Source organism: Lissotriton helveticus, chromosome 11, assembly GCF_964261635.1.
Source record: "Lissotriton helveticus chromosome 11, aLisHel1.1, whole genome shotgun sequence".
In the NCBI taxonomy this organism is placed as follows: Eukaryota; Metazoa; Chordata; class Amphibia; order Caudata; family Salamandridae; genus Lissotriton; species Lissotriton helveticus.
Window position 1 is genome coordinate 555,997,901 of NC_136072.1, and position 23,393 is coordinate 556,021,293.

At 46.8% G+C, this 23,393-nt stretch overlaps 1 protein-coding gene across 2 annotated transcripts in view; it reads right to left on the bottom strand.

Annotated features, from left to right (window-relative positions):
- FGFR1 (fibroblast growth factor receptor 1) overlaps positions 1–23,393 on the bottom strand; it is a 164,524-nt gene that overhangs the window by 81,473 nt on the left and 59,658 nt on the right. For both annotated transcript variants that reach the window (XM_078666317.1, XM_078666318.1), the window contains exons 3-5: positions 15,692–15,955; positions 10,816–10,902; positions 3,275–3,447 (exon numbers count right to left, since the gene is read on the bottom strand). In XM_078666317.1, coding sequence (XP_078522443.1) covers positions 3,275–3,447; positions 10,816–10,902; positions 15,692–15,955 — 524 coding nt within the window. The remainder of the gene's footprint in view (positions 1–3,274; positions 3,448–10,815; positions 10,903–15,691; positions 15,956–23,393) is intronic.

Below are 23,393 nucleotides of genomic sequence, written 5' to 3' on the forward strand. Positions count from 1 at the left end.
CTGCTAGAAAGCCATCTCCTCATTACAGTATCGGGTTCTCGGTGGGACAATGCGGCCTGTAATATCCCAGCACTTCCAGTGTCATTTACACCTGAAGCAAATCATTTCTGCACCACCAGGAGGGACACAGAAGGGGTTTTGTTAGAAAATGGTGCTATGTGAATGGTAAGACTAACAGCAGCCCCCAGCAATCCATGGCAACCACCAAGGGGAGGTTGGTAGATCCGGGTACATTTAAGCAAATGTAACCTTATACACAACTTGATCTGTTATTAAACAGCCTCCCACACAGGTCCTGGGAGCTGCTGGTCTATGCTGATGTGCACAACGCAACAAGGCGTACAGACAACAAACGTGTACCTGCACTCATAATGCGCTAAGGAGAGAGGCTGCAATTTGATTTATACACCTCTGATCTGGTTGTCCTTTTCTGACAATATTATTAGATTAAATGATGTTCTTGATAACATTTAATGTTTATGATAATTAAGTTATTTCTTTACGTTTAGCCCCTTATGGATTCCCGTTGAGACATTGTTATATGTTACCATATTTACCCAGGTCTCCACTGGGACTACGGGTGTCTCCTGTAGTTGTGAACACAAGGAGAGCGGGCCGGTGAGACTGTGGTTGTGGGAACCTTGCAGCAGGGGAGCACCAAATTATGCAGCATGGTTGACTAAATTATGCTACAAGAAAGGAAAAAGTATGCTGTATACTGCAGCACATTTTTTAATAGTACTACTTCGTTATTTTGTCATTTTTACACATGTTAACACTGCCTGGGCAAACATTTCACCTCAACAGTACCAGTTTAACAACCCAATACAGAAATAAGCAACTGAAAGATGACCAGATAACCTTCGCGGAGAACACATGTTGCAACATTTCTAGTAATTTTGTATCTGGTTGAGCTAGAAACAAACATGTTTGTTATAATCTGCAGATTATGGAACAGATGATGGATTACGTGGCAATGCGGCAAATCCATAATTACGCAAAAAAATAAAGCTGAAACAGTGCTTAATTACAGTGGCCCTGTGTTTTAGGAAGTTATGGACTATAAGTAAACCTTTCTGCCCACAGGCAGATTAATTCCCCTTTTAGCACCCCCAAACTGTCCTTCCGATGTGGTGCAGGCATACGCTGAAGGACGGGTGGGTGAATCCATGACTTGGTCGCCAGCATCCCGCAGCAACAGTGGGTAATTGTGCTGGTGTGTAGAAGTACACACTAGCCCACCAGATCGCTTGTAAATTGTGAGTAGGGGCCAGTGAAAGTTCTGTGAAAGCCTCCGATACTTGGGTGAGTCAGCCGCCTCACCACTCAGCTAATGGAGTCTGTCATTAGAACTCCTTTCTCTTTGTGTAGAATTCAGAAGATACAGCAGCCTCCAGGTTTTTTCATTTTAAGTTCTTAGAGTTGTGCACAGTTTGGGCAAGGCTTCCAAACCTTTCATTATCATTTTGGTTTACGCCCTGCCTTGCCCTAAAAGAGAAGTGTATTCACATTCCACATTTGCTTCGACTACTTCTTTCTGTCTGCAGTTGAGCCAATATAGACTAGATTCTATTTTAAATATATATATATATTTTTTTTACAACGGTATGGTAATGTAAGGAACTAAACCCAAAATAAGCGATGTGTGTGAATACTGCAAAAGAAAAAAAAACAAAGAATCTGAAACAATACCTATGTAAAATCAATAAAGGCACTTGATACAACATGGGAAAACTGGCGCTAATTGTGCATGTCCAAATACCTCAGGCAAAAACCTTCCAATGTTGAAGAGTTAGTTATGGAATGAGAAATAAGGTGTTCCACCGAGAACAGTTGTGCCACGCCACCTTTTAACTTTTTTGCAAGGACTTTAGTTCCGTATTATTATTCTTTCTGTGACTCAAAAGGAGTATGACCAACACGAACTTCAAATGGAACATAGTAGAACGTACTCTTTCAAACACGCAACAAAGCAAAGGTTTGCCATATCTTGAACTACCATGACTCTTTAGGATCACTACTAACTAGGAAACCATACACAAGCTACGTTATTGACACATACACAACTCCTAACACAACACAGATGGGCCACATAGTTGGCCATCACTGTGCTCCCAACAGTACTTCGCACCATGATATAACACACATTCACAGTCTATAGAACACATCCGACAAAAACTCCCTCTGAGCATCAACCATGGCTCAATATGCCCAAAAGCTGACCACCATGGTGCCAAACACTTGCCTCCACACAAGGCAATGAGCACATCTCAAACATGAAGATGTGTGACACACACACACAATTCAAGGAAAAAGTTACAACCATCTACCTGGGAGTATGACCTGGACATACTACAAACAAAATATCACTAGAAGCTCAAGAACACTCCGGTCTGCAATTGTACCTTGACATCCATGTCGCAAACCACAGAGCAGACGAAAGTGCTGGAAGGTCATACCAATGAAAGAATGTGCGCTATGCAAATGCCAACTGCATAACATTTTAGCAAGGCAACTAAAATGAAAATTGTGCATTTATAGTAATGTTAGAACTTTAAGATGAATCATGCAACCATATAGCAGTACTCCAGATGGACTAGCAGCCACCACGGATATTTAAAAAATGCAGAATGAAAACATAACTCATCTGCTTAGCTGTTGGTTCAGTCACAAGACAGAACAGCACATATTTGTACACTGGTTCATCATAGAGCAACTGGTAAGAAAGGGGAGGCCACTTCATACTATACTTAATTGGTGCCGGTGTTTTCTGGCCCTCGGCACCGGCATTCATTTCTAAACACTGGCATGTATTTTTCAAAGTCCACCCCTTGGTGGTGCTGTGTATCTACATGTTCAGAAGAGCAAATCAAGGGCAAAATTTTCCTGTTTGATATTGTTTAAAATATATAATAAAAATAGGCTGTCCCTAAAATTTGAGGTGAGCTGGAGTAGTCCACATTACTGGTGCGTTACAGTGTATAATATAGTCATAGAAATATGATAAACCATGATAAACGTCCCTCCAGTTTCAGGTGACCTGGACTAGTCCACGATTTCACACCTATTGGAGTGAAATCATTAGTAGGTAAAAATGGCTCAATCACTTTTTAAAAAAAAATTAAGCACTGAATCAATAAAACAGTCAACCACACAACCTTTTTGGCTTAACTACAGTAGCTTCACTCTCAACTCATGCTCCCTTACTGGACTAAAAGCTAGCCTACCTACTCACATGCTTAAGTATCTGTCAGATGCTGGAGGACTGTTGTACCTTATATCCACCGATACGGTGATCAGGCTTGAACTCCCTGCCGTTCTTCAGCCAACGGAGTGTCGGGGATGGGGTACCACCAGCTGGGCATCTGAACTTCACCGTTTTTGCAGCTGGAACAGCATGAAGCTTCTTTTCCATTTTTTCAGGATTAGCCCAAAATGGAGCCACAGCTACAGAAGGAAACCCAAGACAAAGCAAAACAAGGTTAGATCTGCTGAACAGAATCTCTCAATTAAAATCAAGAATAAGGAAAGAACAGAATTTGCACAAGCGGCCAGGGCAAACATCTCAAAAGTTCATCGTAAATATTTGTGAAGTTCTCGTTGAAACTCACGGCAAAGCATGGCTATTTGCAGGTCTATTTAGGATTGTGAATTTCAACACTTCAATTGCTGGGTATTTGGGAGATCACCTAACCCCCAACTCACTTCCGCATTTTACAGATCTTCAGGGTTGTTGGCCCCTCATTAAGAGCTATTCATGTATCATAAGATCTACAGACCTACACACAAAGTGTCTTTGATATTAAAAACGCACAGCAGGAACTGGGATTGATTTAAAATGTTCAAGAGCTGTTAGATGCAGACAAGCAAGTATGTTGCACAACAGTTTTCTTTTACAATGCTTTTAGCTGGAACAGGAGAACTAAAAATGCATGCTCTCGATTGGGGACCTGGCTTCCAAAGTAGAGCATGAAAACATTTATATATTGCCCCATATCTATCTGTACAGATGCACAACCTGAATTTTAAAGTTCAGAAAACGTCCTCAAATTGTAAGTCACCCGAACATTCTAGCGATCTGTATTTTTAACAACTTTTCCCCACTTAGGCCCACTCAATGAATTGGGACTGGTTTGTATGGAGCTCATTGGAATATGAGAAAACACCAGGACGCTTGACAGTGAAGCAAGATAGTGTCTTCTATAAGCACTGTCTTACATTCCAGTCTCATTCAGGTGAAAACTGGGAGAAAAAATAAAGTCTGATCCTAAAGGGAACCTTGGGCTTGTTAAATATAGAAAAGGCTGCAGTGGGCGCCACTGATGTTTCAGGCTTGACTACTCCAACGCACTTATTTGGGCCTTCAAAAAAATCAGTGAACAGAAAATGTTGTGCCAGACAGTCTCTTGAACCTTACACAAATGAATCAACCAGTTTCAGCTTTCTTGCACTAGTTTCAAGAGGAGGAGTTTGTAGACATGCAGTTCATACATCTTATTTGCAAGAGCCACTGCTTATGATGCAGGCTCAAATAAACAAGCATTGGCAAAGCAATGGTCAGGCGTTATGAGCTAGCCTTTTGACATTTTCAGTTTGTGCTTTGTTTTGGTTTTTGCAAACCTTTATTGTTGGGGGGAAATCCCTTGGCCCTTAATCGAAAAAAATACATTAAACATTGGTTACAAGAAAACACTTTGGTCTCAAGAAGAACACAGTGCCATAGTAGTCCCTGGCACTTAAGGGAATTACTTTGGTGTGGATGTGCTTCTTGTGAACTGCCAGAATGTGGCCACTCATAGAAGAGCTAGCCAATGACTAAAGTGGGCTGGCTCGCTGCCCCACGCTGTATGCTATACTGGACAGAAGAAATATGGGAATGAAACTGTATAAGATAAATGTGTAAAAACGACTAACTGAAAGTCTCTAGAAATATAATACCTAAAAACGTTAGTAAAATCAAATGGTCTTGGATAAAGCTAGCCCTAAAAAAAGCCGAGGACAACCTCAAAAACAAAGGATAACAGATCGTTCTCAGCGAACACTTAAATGAACTCCCTTTCTCTATTCTGTCTGCAAATACGTCTTTAAATTGTGACCAGACCGTCAACAACTCCTTTCACTTTTACAGAATGTAGAGTCCTTACTTAATCAGACTCCCTTATAAAACCCCTGATTCAAGCTTTTTCCAGGCTTTGTTGCACAGCATTTTTTCTATGGTGGGCAGTATTTTTACGTGGGCAGTATTTTTACAGAAGACCAGCAATGCGCTCCGAGCCCAATGCAACAGCAATTTAACATGAAGTCTATGTTCTGCTGCTTTGTGGGTTTTAGGGGATGTAGGCTAATTTATTAGAAAAACTACAATGAAAAGCTCAAGGAGGAATACCTATACATGAAGAACAAGCGGGACCGACAAGTCTGTGTTTGAATGCCGTTTGCATTATGTGGGTAGAAGTTACACAATTGACATTCACAGGGATTGTTCATCACTTCCTCCACATATTGCAAGAACTAGCCATGTTTAGGATGGTCATATTACAACAACAAAAAAAGATGCTTTGGAAAATGGTGATTTGCCATAGTCAAGCAGCACATTAAAGATGAGGAAGAAATGGCTATCTAAAAAAGGTGCACTGCCCATCAGATAAATAAAAAAAGGAAAGGTTCTATGCAGGTTGCCTGAAAAGTTGACTAAGTCATTCACGTCAAGCGCGTCAAGTTGATGACTTACTTTGCACCGGTCCTAGCAGAATTTAAGAGGTACCAGTCACTTGGGTGGAAATCCTCACAAGTTCACTACAGGCCAGCCTGCCTCTGAATCTCAGTATACCTCGGCCCCACACCCCACTGGGCCTTGAAAACCAAGCCTTGCTTCTCATTCTCCGGTTAGGTCCTGCAAACACATAGTTTGCTGGAGGGCGTCACTGACATGAAAGTTGATCTACTCCATCCTCACAGCATTTGTTTGTTCCCTGCAGCAGCTATCAATGACACCCCCACCCCCAAAGTCACATTTAAGAGCTACCTGCTAACCTGCCCTGCACTGAAGGCCACACACTGACACCTGCTGTCGCTGTGAGGCGTAAGGGAGACACTTCATCCCTCGGGGCATGGGATACGCTTTCACATTTCTATGTAGTAACTCACATTTATGCAACAGAATAGGTTAAAGGGGGGACCCGAGGGACAAGAAGGTAAAAGCAGCCTTTGTTATAGCAGATCATGAGAAAGCACAAAGGTAACTGAATACAGCGGAGTATCTTCCTTTCTTTGAGGACACTGCACAGCAAGACAAGGAGAACAGGACGAGTGTGTCTACCTGTGTGTACCGGATAACTTATTTACACTATTGTGAGTTGTCAGCAGTAAGCAGGAGGCTAAACCCTCATACTATTTTGTAATTCCTTCCCTTGAAAGTGTAAGAGATCATTACTCCACCCACTGGTAGACTTCAAACAACATATGGAGAGCCTTACACCAGTCCTGTTTAGGAGGACCTAATAATGACCCATTTCCCCTTCTGCGCATTGGAAATCTCCACACCCACCGCTGTACGCCACTATATGGCACCTCAACGCTCTTTCTACAAATACGAATGCTCAGCAGCATTTACTCTCAGTACAATAGCCTCACAAGTGAAACAATCAAATCGCCCCAACCATAATCCTTTAGTGTTGGTACTCGCGAGAACACACCCAGTTGTAGCAGGCATTTAATAATAAAACCAAGCCTAGGAGACTGCCTATTGCCCAGACAAGGCGCCAACTAGGGTACAGGGCGACCGTGATGGTTTTACAAAAGGCAGTCCTATCCCCGAGAGGAGCAAGGCTGCCCAAAGCAAGACGGTGAGCAGTCTATTTGCCCACTAAATCGGACTTGGACTCAAGACACCCAAGATATAAGGGTACAGTCCCTTAAAATGCTCAACAAAAGCTCTGTACCTATACACGTTACCCATAGCAAACCTAAACGCAGCCAAAGGCGGAAGACATAGGACAGAACCAGCCTACCAGAAAACCAAACAACCCATAATTCAACTGTGGAACAGAGGATGGAAAACCCAAAAATCAGGAAAAGGTCCTCTAGCAGTCATTCTCGCCGAAACCTCCCTTTCGGTATGATAGACCCATACAGTGCTGATACGTTAATATGTAGATCTCAGTCTCACATTTAATCTCACACAAGAGGGTTGATTCGGGCAATACGACCTAAAAAGCAGGCCAGCCGCAGCCGCTGCAGGTAAGAGCGGTGGGGCCTTCTGGGATGGCGGAGGGGTGTCGAGAGACAACCAAGAGATAAAACTATTTATTTTTCCCCTTGTGGTCGTCTCTCAAATCCTTTTACCTGCAGTGGCCGCAGCAGGTGCATTCTGCCTAGACATTAAAAGCCATGTTTAATTATATATCTTTATGGACAAATAGCTCATCTCACTCCAGTGTGTACTTGATGGTCATTTAGCTGGTGGTCTTGACAAGTACATGCCATGCCTTGCTCCTAGGTCGCCTCTGTGTGTGGACCCAGTGGGTCTTTATCTAGCTGCCTGTAACCAGTGCAGGCCATGGACAACTCCTATCTCACTCCTTCCTTGCTCCAGGCTGGACAGTGGTATACTGGTGTTATAACAGTGCCTCCAGAGGTTGGAAGTTGTCCATATCCCCCATAGGGGAGCACTTTTCTTGGCACTTGCCATGTCAAAGTCATTTGTATTCAGAACACCATCAAAGATGTGGTCTCTCCTAATATGTAACAAGTTAGTACAACGTGGTTGCAAACTAACTGTACACTTTTTCTTGCATGCTACATCATATGTAGAGTGCCAGTACATGCAGATGTGACAAGTTTGGTGCACATTCTCTGAGCTTCACACATGGCAAAATCTCTATACTTCAGTTGATACAACAACCCTCAACCTTCCACATCAATTAAAAATAACAAAACCCACATATGTACCATCTGCTACCCTCCCTGTAAGGGATCAGATGTATTTCTTCTATTGATTCTTGGATGTTACCAGCAGATCCAAATTGTGACAAACTTCTCAAATCTATGAATCCAACTTCAGGCCCTTCCCTTCTGGAAGGCATGGACGTAGGCCACAATGCCCCACAATGTGACCACAAGCTTCTGATTTCTATTCCCGCCACTGCGGCGGGAAGCTTTCAGGAGTCCCCAAACCCAGCTCTGAGCTGCAGACCATGTAGTTTAGACTCCTGCTTTGCATCCCACATGACTTGTGTTTTCGAAAACACCAGCTGGAGCAATCAATCAAATTTCAAGCCAGATGCAAGCGTAAGAGACCAGGCTATATCCGTTATTTTGATAAAAGAGGACAGTCGATCACAAAGGGTCAGCCAACAAGTGGGGGAAAAAAAGATGACCAGTTTCACTCAAAGGATAGAGGGAACCAGAGACAAACAGATGCCTTGCTTCTTCCTGGAACCACGAATCCCTCATGTTCTCCCAAAGTGCAGTCCGGGGCTTCCAAGAACAGCAGCTGGGTGGCACAGATGGAAGCAGCGGCCCTTAAGAACACATGGCGAGAGGAGAAGCCATGGCCCAGATGTTCCATGAAATGTGTCAAGTGCAGCAGTGTTCAACGCTGTGCTTTTGCATTTTTTCACAGCTCTTTAGAAAGCAAAGTTCAGATGTTTAATAGAAAATCTTTCAAGAGTTAAGTGCTCAGAAGGATGCACAGATGTACCACAGTCGAGAATGGGGACATAGTAAACTGTGTGCCAAGTTTTCGTTTTTCTACGGCACTAGACAGTAGAATAATGCAGAGCGTCTAGCTGATAGAGATGTACTCTGCAAAATGGAGTTTATATGCAGGGAATTGGCAGTAGTTTCTCGATTAGAATGTCTAATGACATTTTGGAGGGTTGATGCATCTCACGATGTCTGGAATGAACTCTTGCTTCTCTTCACATTACAGACGAACGATCTATGGTGAGTAATTTGTATCCACTGCTTTTGGTCAGAGTTTTGGGTGCAGCCCTTGATAAAGAGGTGTCCTATGAAGGCAGGTGCTATAGGCTGGGGCAGGAGTGGAATTGGTCATTTTTGTTCCAATTTTACTACGTTCATAATTCACAATGGAGGTGGTGTGCCAGCATGGACTGGAAACATGTCAGATTACCACACAAGGACTATAATTACCAGGATTATATATATATATATATATATATATATATATATATATATTTTTTTTTTATAAATCAGTGGCCATCCCAGCCAATCTTCTTTGAAAATCATCATCTCTGGATTACGTTGGGTAACAAACCTGTCCTAGAGTGGGAAGCGGCAGCATGAATGTACGGTAAGGAGGGTTCCTCTGTGGGCTGCAGAAGTAAAGGGAAGGTACAGATATCTCTTCCTAAAACTCCCCAGGCACAGATTCATGTCATGCACTTCTGAGAACCTTGCTCGTCCATCTGCACCACTAATTATTAGCCTGCTGAGACCAACAAGGCTTCCTCAAATACTAAATCGAACCCCACAAATCCCCAATTACTGTCCATCAATGGCCATTCATAGGCTAATGGCGTGGTAGGATGGGCTCGGAAGTGCTGCTGTCAAGTCCCTCACTCTGGGCCACGCAACAATGACCTTAGACTGAAATATGAATGGGGAAAAAAGCCCAATGCGTGAATGGGTCAAAGCTCAAAACCACTGCTCGCCGCCATTTATGTGGCTTTGTTAGCAGGTATCAGGACCTCTTCATTGTGCTGGTGAAAACTGGTGGTGGGGGGCAGAGCTTCTACAGTCCACAGTAGAACCCGCAGCGGCGGGAATTCTTTGTTTGGTCTGACGCGCAAAAAATAAAATAAAGGGAGTATGAATAGCATGACTCTGAACCCGACATCGAGAGAGCAGGTTTTGAACCCCACACTAAATCTGCCTGTGACAAACACGGGATTCAGCTTGAACCAAAATCTCAAGAATATATGCCTTGGAATCTCTCTATCTGCTGCCAAATAGTAAACGGAGAACATCTCAACTCAGCATGAAGGGTCAAGGATTCAGGAAATGTTCCTTCACAGGCAAAGGAGAATAGCTCTCTAAACATTTCCCCGCCATCACATTTCTATAGGAGAGATAACCTGCTGCAAAGAAGCCAGCGTGAAGTCCATCTTTTCCAGTGACAAGCTGCTTGGAAGTTGCTGCAGGTAGCACAGTGTAAAAGTGATCCTTAATACTGAGCAATCTTCCACTGGGCATAGTCTAATTTTGACCACTATTGTGTTCAAAAACTAAAATAAAATAAAAATGTACACTGTAACAAAATGTACATAAAACCAATCATGAATGACTCTCGACAGAATAGTCACTAGTTCGAACAACCCTCATTTAAACATCTTACTCCATTTCAAGGGCTACACATACCTCTGCTGAAAAATGATGCCCGGGGGGGGGGGGGGGGGGTAGGAATGATAACAGGTTGAAAAGTAAAACAACTGAAGGCTACAGGTAGGTGAAGTGGTTAACTCTGAAGGCGCATGGCTGTAAAATTTAATCTAGTATGTTCACGTTGAAAACATAACCCCCAAGTAAAAGGTTTTGGGAATACTGCACTTTACCCAATCAGCGAGTATAAAGCCACACCACCATACATTGTGTAAGTTTCACACTGCACTTTGACATACAGCCTAGTAATACCAATCCTTTTGATTCCTTAAAGGTGTTTTTTTGGGAACAGCCTCGAAATCAATACAAAAGTCGGGGTTTGAGGTCTCTCTGGAAGTCACCGTGCAGAGATGGTACAGTAGCACCGCCAGCAAAACTGCAACGTATGCAAATGGAGAAAAAAATACTTACGGTTTGGTTTCGAATTCTCCGCTTCCTTTTCTTCAGAAGACGATTTTTCATCATCGTCGTCATCATCTTCAACTGAAGGGAGTGCATCTGCACAAAAACAAATGGTGCGTATGTTTATTAGCGAGAATTGCACTGGGAATTTTTCAGATTAATTGGGAGTGAGGGGAGGGTCACTTGCAAGCTTGAAAAGTGGAATCCTGATGAAAGAATAAGAAAGTTGAACTATAATGGTAATACCCAAAAATTCAAAATGGCGAACTCAGGCTGTGTCTTGGGATATCTATAGGAAAACATTACATGACAGTAAAATAGGGCCCTATCTAGTAGTTGTACGAATTCCAGTTAGATTGGTCAAAGTTTATTTTGTGTCTAGCTTCTGCCAGGACACCCATCCTCAGAATAAACTTAATGCTCGCATGAAATATGTTCAAACAATGATGCAGACCACATGCGGGGCTTAGTTACAGAAACAAATGTTGTATACTACTTACTGCTTGATGCTCCAACTGCTGCTCAATCCTACTTAAGGACAAGAGACAATTCTTGACCAGGAAAATATTAGCTCACATAATAGTCTGGAAAACCGAGCGGCCAGATATCAAAGGTGTCTGGGATATGCAATAGTGTGCTTCCATTCATATAACGCTCTGCATAAAATACGCTTCTGCTTCAAAAAACCCTGAATCAGGTTTTGGGGTTAGAGATGGCAGCTTGGTGAATTAATCTTGTGCCCATGTCTCAGTTGGTGCAGGATGTTGGCCAATCGAGGGGGAAAAATCTGACAAAGAGGAGTTGCTGTTCCCTCATTACTGAGTAATTAAAAATATGGAAATTGTGTTTGGAGAACTTCTCACTTAGGTAAAACTTGCAGTTCAAAAATGGAGAAAAACAACGCTCTACCAAGATTACAAGTGAAATATTTCACACATATCAGCCCTTAGACTCAGTTAACCTGGGGGAATGGGCTGGGCACATTTTGTTGATGCATTCACACCCTAGTTTACCAGGACCTAAATATAATAAATAAAGCATCTGCCTACTGATTAACCCAGAAGTTGAAATTTCATAAATCTTAAAATTTTTGGCAAATTTTGTTAATACCAACTCAAATATGGTAGCCCTTGAGAATAAGACCGGACAGTATTTGTTTGTTCTTTGCAGGGTTACAATGGGCTGTCACTTGTGCTCAAAAATTACATTTGTGGTTCCTTGTTATTATGTGTTTTAACTTCTGCCTGAATCACCAATAAAAATCTCTTTGCATCCATCTTAAGTTAACTTTTTTCAAACATATCTTACATGGGCTATTTTCGATTTTGGGACCTGCCTCCAACTTTTGAATTGGTATGCGAGAGAGTATGGCAAAAAAGAACAGTTGGCAAATCTCTTACAGTAGGAAAAGGTGGAATATTAAAGCTGGATTTTTTCTCAATTTTCACCCACAACAAACATACATGTTTTGAATGGGCTACTGTAAAGGGTCAAAATCGGCCAAAATGCTGCAATTTCTGCTCTCTTCCTGTCACTTCCTGTTTCAAGGCAGCTCACCAAATAGAGCAGAACATTAAAGAAAAAAATGCGGAAAAGGCAAATGGAGATTAAGTGTTTTTGAATTAGAAAACTAGTAGAAATCCTCGAATTAATAGGTACGGGCAGTTTAAAGTGTATGTTCCCTTTAACCAAAACAGTTCTCCTACTGAAAATACTGCAGCGTCGTGGCTCAGCAGTATGGAGTAACGCGCTGAAATATTTCACAAAATCCACAGAAACTCTTCCCCTCCACCAGATAAGAATAGAAACATGCATGCTAGATGGTTTCATATACCCGCCCCCCGGGATGGCTGGGGTAAAAGGAAGCGAGAAGTTGTAGGTGAGACAGGGATGGGCCAGGAAGGTAGAGAGATGGCGGTGTAACACATACTTAATGAGGATATACTTGCTTGCTAGATTTGTCCTACTGCTCGTTGGACAGACCCGCAGTGCTCATGGACATTTGAGAGGCAGCAAATATAGGACGCTGAGTGACAGGACCGGGTAGAGATGAAGGGGAGGCTGATGAGGAACTCTGATGGGGTGAGGGGTACCAGAGAGGAGGCAGTGGCAGGAAGACAGTCTTAAGAGTTTAATGGGGGGGGGGGGTAAAACATGTACAACAGCTCATACCAAGTGCAAGTGTAGGAGGAAGAGGAGTGGTAGAAGGACAACCATAAACTCCATTTATGTCAGCTATGCCTCTTTCTTCCCCAAACACATTCTAATGATTGGTCAAAAGCAGTTACGTTGCCGCCATTTTGTGAGAGTTCCTGTCCTGCACAGAAGCAGAGGATTTCTCAGGTAAGGCATCTTCTCAGTTGAGTTCCACAACTCCTCCTGAGGGCCTGGCACCAAATTATACTAATTTTAAAGAGGGAGGGAGCGGACTAAGATCCCAGCTGATTCGAGGGAAGGTTCGCAGAATCGGGCTAGAAGGAAGAGACAGGCGAGCCTGGTGGCCAGTCTTGCATGACCCCATGAGGCCCTCTCCTGCACAGTCCCCGCTTCCCCCCTACCAGCCCCCACAGGACACTTCCACAACACCCGCCAACCTTCACTGAGCAAGGCCTACCAAGCTGCATAGCCAGATGTGAAAGGGCCCGGTAAACATTCACTCCTTCCCGCACACCCCGCCAATTATGTCTTCCGGGGAAGTCTGCTCTTTGCTCCCTGCCGCCTTTTGGATGTGCGGTCCCTCTGGGCTTTGTTCCTGTGAGAAAGGGGTTAAACACTCCTGGCAAACAAGCCGTCACTCCAGCCCGTCCCGGCCCCGCACGGCTGAGCAGGGAAGCAAGGGCCTTGTGCAGCTGCCCGAGCACGGGATTAATGCGCGGCACTCGAGGGTCGGTCTTCCTGTCCTGGGGCAGGAAGACTTGGACTCGGCGGCCCTCGAGGAACCCAGGCCCAGCTGAGGCTGGACAGGGAAAGCAGAGCGCCATTCAGCCCGACTCCCGCCCAGCATGCATAGGTTCATTTTAACAACATTAGAAAAAAAACATATAATCTCAACGCCATTGGCCGCTAAAAATAATAAAGCGACGCTAAATTCTGTTTCTTTTGTGAACTATAAAATACCTCAATATTTTAAGATCGTTCCAAACAGGATGGTCGTGAGGTGCACAGTTGTTCCAAAGGTTTGAAGATGGACGTCGCCCCCCATGGCTAATGAAGGTCCGTAGGCACATGCACATAATGACTTCTGGGCAGTGGGCACCAACCTTTCATGACTCCCCTGGCACGCGGCTTCAAAGACCTGATTACATATGCCCAGTGATTTAAATGGACAGGTACTGACTACCTGTTACTGAGTACCTTCCTGCATTCTTTAATTTGGTACCTGCACTTCTCATCGGTACTGCAAATCAGATAAAGAAAGAGGTACTCCAAAGAGAAAGTACCTTAACTTCTATATTCCATAGAAAGCACTACCCCCGCCCCCACTGATGTTCCTTATCACAGAAGACATGTTTCAGCAAAGCAACAGCACAGGTAAGATGCAAACGTTAATAGTTAGTAGCAACCAACAAACTGAAAACTTTCCTGGCCAATAATTAAACATGCACCAGGGAAATTTAGGCTCAGAGAGACACAATAAGAGCAACGCAACCAAAGATGTAACACAAAACAGTCCGAGAGCAGACACACAAAAATCTTGGACCTGTAGAATTAACATGACAATTATGTCACAGTGGTGACAGACCCGGGAAAAAGGGGTAGGGGGGGCTGCAAGAAACGCATAAAGCCACAAAGATTTCAGACCGCAGAAAGGGCTGGAAACCCTGGAGCATGTGAGGTAGAGGGCTGGGGTTCCAGGGAAGTGCCAGTCCCCCTACACTCATTCCTGGTAGAAAACACAAACAAAAGAAGCCCACACAGAAGAGGAATTCATGTCTCTAGCTGTGTGTGTGAAATTCCAACTTGTAAAGCCTGCATGTGCTTACAAGATCATAGTTCCTAACATCTGGAGCAGGTGTTTGGACAGGTGGGTGGCGGAGGCTAGGTTAGGGGAAGGTAACATGGCTAAAGACAGCTATCCTGTCATACTAGGAGTGATGGGGTGAGGAGTACGGCTGTGGTACTCCTCACCTGGCATCAGGCGGGGCAGTGGTGCTGAGAAACTGTCAAAACAGAGTAACAATGAGGAGCGATTTTCAAGAGTTGGTGCGAGGAGAGGACGGGTCTTGTGGAGAGGATCAGGGAAGAGGAGAGTAGTGTCGCTGAGAACAGCAAATTGGCATTTAGATAGTAAGGTGGGGGTGAGCACTTAAGACGGTGAGGTGAATGGGCAAGGCTAGGAAAAACCATAGTGGATTAGGGAGTGATCAAATAAGCAAGTCAATGGAGGGCACATGCTCGTAACAAGGGGGAAAATAATCAACTTCTAGCATTGTCCAGTTTTTGGGGACCACTGGTAGCAAACTGTGCCTACCCATCTCCTTACATGCTACATTAAGAGCGGACAGGCTTGCATTAAAGCAACTTTGGCTTGCCTCCTCTCTGATCTTCTTCAATTTGAAATTGTCAGTCATTCGCTGGTGTCCAAGACTGTTGGAAACTTCTCTGGTAGCACTGTGTTCCTGCTCCTTTGCAAGAGGAGGGACACCAAAGCAGGATGCCTGGGAAGAGCGGAAACAAAGTGGAAAGGCTGCGTGAGCCTGGAGCTCGGCTCTCCTCCCTCATTCTAGGTTTCCACCACAGACAGTAATGAAACACAAAGTCTACTGACACATTCATTCAGTGCTGGAAAGACAAGTCACAGTCTGACCACAATGACTCCTGCACCCATCACCGGTGTTCCTAGGGGCATCCTCCAAAGCGCCCAGGTCCAAAACAAGCTACCAACCTGAGACATTAACGGCGAAGAAGGTGGTCTCGGTTCCCGAAGGCCTGTGGGTCATGCAGGCATACAGCCCTGAGTCCTCCTGCACCGCATCCCTGACCTCTACCTCTGCCCCAGTGATGCGCGTCCTGTTGGTCTCCGCCAGCTGAACCCCATCTTTCTCCCAGTTGATGCTGTGAACATCATCCCGAAGCCTGCAGCGCAACTGGAGCAAGTCGCCATGGTGCGCAGTATACGACTCTACTTCAACCTTGGCTTTAGGTGAAACTGGAGGAATGAAGAGAGAGAGAGAGAAAAGAAGCAAAAGCACATTTTATTGTTAGCAATGCATTTATAAGTGCAAGCGCATGGAGCAGTAGCCAGGATTATATTATTACAGATGCAGAGCAAGCGCGTTCGGATGCGGGGGATGCAATGGTTGTTTAGATCCATTGGGCAGGCTGGGAACGAGGCTGTTTGCGTGCCGGATAGGGTAAGGGGCAGTTGAACTCTGAATTGGTGTTACTTGCCCCAAATACAGCATCAACTTGTGGCCTCTGCGCAGCAGTGGAGGCAGCCATGCACAGCAAGACGGCACAGTCCATTAGGCCGTTGACAAAGTTCAGCATACCAACATTTTCAACAGAGCACAAATTCGGAATCTTCATAAGTGTAAAAAGAGGAACAGCAATTTACTTTTATTTTGGAATGTATTAAGTCATCCAGTGGACTGGTAACCCCACATTAGCAGGCAACTAACTGTGGCACAAAGTGTTTCTGTGCCAGTCGTAGGGTCATTGTGTAAAATGCAGTTGACCAGTTGCAAATTGCCTCGGTTTAGCTCAGAGTAGCTGCTCAACATAGGTCCATGAGCCATTATGGCTGGATCCATGCCAGATTTTCAGAATCCCACTATGCCAATTATTTTCATTTCATTCATCTATATATTTTCTGGGGCGGTTCTGAAAATCTACTAGGAAAATTATCTGGACCTAGGTTGACAGCCTAGTTACAGTTGTAGCGCTCCGACCATGGACATATATGAACAGCTATGACAAATCCCAGCAAGTCCAGTGCCACCTTGAAATTGGGGTTTGTATTAAACCGGTCTTACTTAATAATGAAAAGACATTCTAAAGCTCATAAAACCAAATGTTGCAACTTCAGTAGAAATCGTTTGGAAATGTTCACAATGAGTTTTACATTTTGTAAAAGTGGAATAAGAAATGTCAAAAGATGAATGTAGATTTTTAAATCTGGGGCCATATGTACTCCCCCCAACATATATGTGCCTCTATCTATACACATAGAGGTTCAACAGACCCAAGCCGTCAAGAGAACTTTTCGATCGTTGCAGCTCTCCTCGTTCACTCCATGCCTGGCTCAGAATCGCATGCGCCATATTGGTTTGGTAAAGTAAAATATAGGGCCGAAAGGTAGGCCCATCTATGAAACTGATGCGAGTGTGCCATCCACCCCCACCTGCCCTTAGGTTTGCAGTCCTTCCCAAAGCTGGCTGGGCAAGTTAACAGATGAAACATATGACAAAGCGCTAGTTGTTAAAGCACACATTCCTGCTGCTGAAAACACTTTAAAGACAGGTTACTGATTATAGAGGGAAGAGGGCACAAGGAGGGCTTGTTAGACCAATCGCGGCACAGAACGTTCCAGGAAAAAAAAACTCATTAGTACACTGTCACTCACAATGCAATAAAAAGCAGACAGAAAAACAAAGTCATTCAAAATTACGCGCGATTGATGTGGAACTGTGGCGAATGCCTGTAGATGTATTACCGTCGGCCTTAAAGCAAACTTTTTAATTCCGTGCTGTTGGGGTTTTCTTTTGTACACAAAGGGTCTTTTCTTTGACAGGAAGGCAGTGATATGCGGCGATGTTTAGAGCACTTAACCCTTCTGTTACAAGAAGAAGCGCGAGGTCGCAAGGAAAGTTCGGCCGGGCAGAGGTTCAAGAATGTGCCTCCTGTTCCCGTCTCTACTTTATAGAACACCTGGTACAAAGTGCAGCCAATCCTCCTTGCCAGTTGTCCTACGTCACACGGTGCACGGCTCGCGCTCAACAGCTCCTCCTGCCATTGGTTTAAGTTCGGTTGTTGACATCCCTGGCTATTCTCTTAACCGCCCCCAGCTCCACACAAAGATAGTGGAGGCAGTCCTGCCAAGCGTCACGCAACAGGTGTGACGCTCACGCATTTCAGTGCAGTAGTTACGTCGGTGGCTGGGCTAACTTGTCGTGGTGTAGTGTGAGGGGTGTCTCTACTCTTAATGTCACACAGAGCTCAGCCTCAGCTGCACGCACGGCACTGACTGACTCACACATTTGTGACATTCTCAGAGACCCCTGAGTCCTCTCATCATACTCTCAAGATTTTTCAGGCAGAAGCTGGCCAGGGAGCGTGCTAGGGTTAGTGCCCTTCCATTTCTGGGGCTCTGCAGCATTTTCAAGAACTTCTTGGTGTCCCAAATGGCTGTAATTTCTGATATTTAGACGTTTCCCAAGTCTTCATTGCATGATTTTTGCCCGCGAGAAAGTGTCACTCATTGTTGTTGAAATGTCACTCATATTTTCGCAAAAATTACAAAAATGTCACACATGGCAATCTGAAACCTTGGCAGCTATGTGGAGGGGCTAAGGGCGCCATGATGTGGTCGAAAGGCGTAAGACGTCACTTCCGCTGCCTCACAGATTAGATTCAACGACGACCACGACCACCCTAACGGCCTGCCCTTTCCTGAACCTGTTTGGAGAGCATGTGCCAGACTTCAACCTTTCCAAACACAGCAACTGCGCCATTACCTCTACGTCCCTCGTCCTCGACCCAGTCATCACTCATGAGGTATTCCACACGACAGGAAACAAAACAGGAAACGCTTTCTGACTCCACCCACCCTCCTCTCAGGTGCTATAATACACCCCACCACCAGAAACAAATCCTGTTTTGTTTCCTGTCGGTTGGATACTGATGGGTGACGCTTGGGTGAGTGCCGGGCACTTACCTGCTTCGATTGTCCTGTGGTTTTCCTCCTTTGCTGGGCCTTGGGGATGCTCATGGACCTACGTGGGACCTTTTTGAAGGCGGGCTGCTGGGCTTCCTGCACTTCTCTCATGGCGGGGACCCTGGGTTGCGGGGCTTCTCGGGTCCCCGTGGTTTTTGCCCCTGGATCCTGGACTCTTCCTTGTCTCCGCGCACATTTGGGCTGTTTCCCTCGCGCCCTGACCTTTGACGGTCACAGGGGTGTGGGCCATGTGGTGGAGCACTCGCTTTACTGGCGGTAGGTAGCGGACTGGCTGCCCGCGTTCTCCGTTCCTTTCGGGCGGGGCGCGCTCACCTCCTGGCTCCGGTTCCGTCCTCCCTTCGCTTGGCAGTGCGGGGGCCGTTTTTCTTCCTGTGTTGGAGCCGCGTTGTCGAGGCTGGATGCGGGATCCCGTTCTCGTCCTCGGAGCCTCATTTTTGCTTGAGCGGGCACCCGGGTGGGCTCCGGGTTCCCTGACTTCCTTCCTGGATTGGCTGCACGGCTCCTTGCGATGACGTCATCGTCTCCTTTCCGCATTGGTGACTCGGGGTGTTTTTCCTTCGTCGGTGCTCCTGGATGCCTCGTTTTTCTGCCACCTCCTTCTACATCCTCTGTTTCCAAGGGGCTGCAGCTGTGGGGTGAGTGTTTTCCTCCTATTTATGGCGGGATTTGTTTTCTTTTCTTCTGTGCCACTTGTGGAGTTGCTGTGTTGCTTTGCTGGTTTGCTGTTTATGATGGGGAAACACCATAGGAAGAGAAAGCATGTCTCTCCTGTTGGGTCGTCCTCTTCCGACAGTGGTGATTCTGCCCCTGCTGGTCGGAGTGCTGGTCTGGATGACTCGAAGAGGCTGAAGCTGCTGATTTTGTAGACGCTGTCCGAGCTCAAGGCTTCCAAGAAGGGTGCTGGGGGTCGCTCGGAGTCCCCTGCTCACCTTTATTCTGATATCTCCTCCTCTGCTTCCTCTGATGAGTCCGCTTTGGGTGCGGTGGATCTGCAGGGCAAGTACATTTCAAGGGAACTGTTGCCTGATATTCTTGGTCATGTTAGGGAGAATATGGGTTTCCCTGAGGTCTCTGTGCCCAGTACCTCCCAGGATGCTGTTCTGCCGCAGTTTCGGAGGCCTGTGTCTTCTTCCATGCCCGTCCACCCCTTTGTTATGGATGTCCTTCTTAAGGAGTGGAAAGACCCGGACCATATTTCTTTGCCCCGGTTCATGTCTAAACTGTATCCTTTGCAGGATTCGGAGGTTGCCCTGCCTGATTCGGTGCAGGTGGACTCTATTGTTGCTTCCCTGGTGGGTCGGCCTTCCATGGCTGATGATAATATCCTGAAGGATGGAGTTGATAAGAAGATAGACTCTGCTCTGAAGAAGTCCTATGCTGGCTCTCACCTGGCTCTTCGGTCGGGTGTTTATGGTGCTTATGTTGCGCAGTCTTTGTTGGCTGACTTCAAGACTTTATTTTCTACTATGCAGGAGGGGGGCACTTGTCCGGAGTTGCTGGAGTCTATGGAACGTCAATCGGAGTTCCTTTCGGACATTGCCTTTGACTCAGTCCGGGCTTCTGCTCTGTCTTGTGGTTCCTCTGTGGCTGCCCGTCGGAACTTGCTGCTGCGGGGTTGGAAGACGGATGCGGCGCAGCGTTCTATGGCCTTGCGGTTGCCATTTTCAGGTACTCTTCTTTTTGGGGACGCCCTGGAGGACAAGCTCCATAAGGTCTTCAAGGAGAGGAAGCATTCTTTGTCCTTCCGTCCTGCCCCTTCTCATAAGGGATCCTCCTTTTTGAATGCAAGGTCCTTTCGCCAGCCTTCCAGGTTTCAGCAGTCCTCGTTTAAAAGCCAGCGTGGTGCTCGTGGGTCTTTTCCTCGGAGGTTCCAGAAGAAGCCCCAGCCGGGTGGTGGGTCTGGCGCTCCTTGTTCCTGACTACGCCGCACCGGTGCCCGATCTCGCTGGTGGTCGGCCCGCGGTTGGTGGGAGACTGCGGCTGTTCCTCCCTGCTTGGTTGTTGACGACCTCCGACCAGTGGGTACTGGATGTTGTGTCCAGGGGTTACCGGATAGAGTTCCTGTCTCCCCCGCCTCCCTCGGGTGTGGTGGTGACCCCCTTGCCTTCGGACCCGTCTCGTCGTCTGGGGTTGTTGGAGGGTGTTCAGGTTCTGTTCGACAAACTGGCGATTGCCCCGGTTCCCCCCCTGGAACGTGGACTGGGGACTTATTCGGTTGTCTTTGTGGTCCCGAAGATCACGGGGGTTTCCGTGTTGTCATCAATCTTCGGGCCCTGAACTTGTTTGTGCGCAAGATCACTTTCAAAATGGATACTTTGCAGAGGGTGATCCCGTTGATCCAGGAGGGCTGGGTGTTCACCTCTCTGGATCTCCAGGATGCATACCTTCATGTTCCGATGGCGTTGGTGGATCAGCAGTTCCTGCGCTTCTGCCTGGAGGGTCGTCACTGGCAGTTTTGCGTCCTCCCCTTTGGTCTCCGGTCCGCCCCCAGGGTGTTCACCAAGGTGGCGGCTCCCTTGGTGGCTCATCTCCATCTCCTGGGGGTGTCCGTTTTTCCTTACTTGGACGACTGGCTGCTGCAGGCTCCTTCTCCAGAGGTCATGTCTTGCCACCTTTCCTTGACCATGCGTACGCTCGAGGATCATGGGTTCCTGGTCAATCTGCCGAAGAGTCACCTGGAGCCTGCCACTCGGAGAACTTTCATTGGGGCCGTGTTCGACTCAGTTCTGGGCATGGTTTTTCTCCCGGAGTCCAGGATTCTGCGTCTTCAGTTGCTGTTGAGGAGGTTGCTTTCCCTGGATTCGGCTCCTCTGCTGCAATGGCTGGTGGTTCAGGGCCACATGTCTGCCACGGTGTTCACGGTGCCCTGGGCCAGGGCTCATCTTCGACCTCTGTTGTGGCATGTTCAGAGTTGGGTCCCCTTTCCTGTCCAGGACTTCTCGATTCCTGTGCCTGTGACTCCAGAGTTGGTGTCTGCTCTCCAGTGGTGGCTGGACTCTTCGAATCTGTCGAAGGGCATGTGGTTCCTTCCTCCAGCCCCCTTGGTGTTGACGACGGATGCCAGCGCTTTCGGTTGGGGTGCGACTCTGGGCCGTTGGTCGGTGCAGGCACGTTGGCTTCCTTCGGAGTCGCACCGCTCTTCCAATTGGAGGGAGCTGTCTGCGGTGGAGAGGGCTCTCCGCCTTCTCAAGGATCATCTTCTGGGGTGCAACGTATTGGTGAGGTCGGACAACACTGTGACTGTGGCCTACATCAACCACCAGGGCAGTACCCACTGCCTCTCCCTGAATTTGGTGGCATGTGCAATTGCGAGTTGGGCCGAGTGTCATCTGGTGGCTCTCTCTGCTGTGCACATTCGGGGTGTGGACAACGTGGTTGCCGATTCCTTGAGTCGGAAGTTCCCGTCCTCTCTCTGCCTGTGTCTGGCCCCTCGGATTTTCCGGTTGCTCTGCCGGAGATTCGGGACTCCGGTTCTGGACCTGTTTGCCTCCCGGTCCGATGCCTTGCTTCCCCTGTTCTGTTCCAGGACCCGGAGTCGGGGGCTTGGGGGGTGGATGCCTTGTCTGTCCTTTGGCCTCCTTGGTTCCTCTATGCGTTCCCCCCCCTTTCCTCTGATCCCTGCTTTCTTACTGAAGGTTCGTCGGGTGGGGGCTCAGGTGGTGGCTGTTCTCCCTTATTGGCCTCGCCGCTCCTGGTTTCCTCTGCTTCTGGGTCTGGCGGTGGGCCCTCCGTGGATCCTGCCCCGCTACCCCTCTCCACTGTGTTTCCCGTCTCCCTCCCTGTTGGTTCCTCTCACCTTGGCGGTCTGGAGGTTGAACGGTTGTCTCTTGGAGTCCGGGGTCTGCCCGACCACCTCATCACTGTGATGCAGGCGTCTCGTCGGAAGTCCACTCTGTCCTCCTATTCGAAACACTGGGCTTCTTTTTCTTCTTGGTGTGTTGCCCTGGATCTGTCTCCTACCTCTTGTGATGTTTCTTCTATTCTGCAGTTTTTTTTGGAGGGTTTTCAAAAACACTATGCTTTGTCCACTTTGAAGGGTCAGTGGGCTGCTATTCGGGCCTTTCGTGATCCGGCTTCTCTTCTTCCTTCGGACGGGTTGCTGGTTTCCCGTCTGTTTAGGAGTTTCTCTCTTTCTGCTCCTTCTGTCCGCTCACCGGTTCCTCCTTGGGATCTCTCTTTGGTTCTGGGTGCCTTACAGTCCCCTCCCTTTGAGCCTTTGGGGTCCGTGGAGTTGAAATTCCTGTCTTTCAAAGTTGCTTTTTTGGTGGCTGTTACATCTGCTCGGAGGTTGGGGGAGCTTACGGCTTTGCGTTGTTCTCCCCCCTTTTTGAGGTTTCTGGACGACGCTGTGGTCCTTTCCTTGGACCCCGGTTTTATGCCAAAAATTCGTTCCCGTTTCCATTCCTCCCAGGAGTTGGTTCTTCCTTCTCTCTGTCCTTCTCCTTCCTCTCCTTCTGATGTCTTGCTTCATTCTTTGGATGTGAGGAGGGCGTTGTCTGTTTATGTTGATCGTTCTGCTGGGTTTCGGTCTTCTGACTCCCTCTTCGTGACCTTTGGTTTGGCTGGTAGGGGTAAGGCTGCCTCTCGTCTTACTTTGGGTCGCTGGATCAAGGCTGTGATCTTGTTCGCTTACCAGGGCTCTGGTTTGCCTTGCCCGTCTGGGGTTCAGGCGAGATCTACCAGGGGTGTG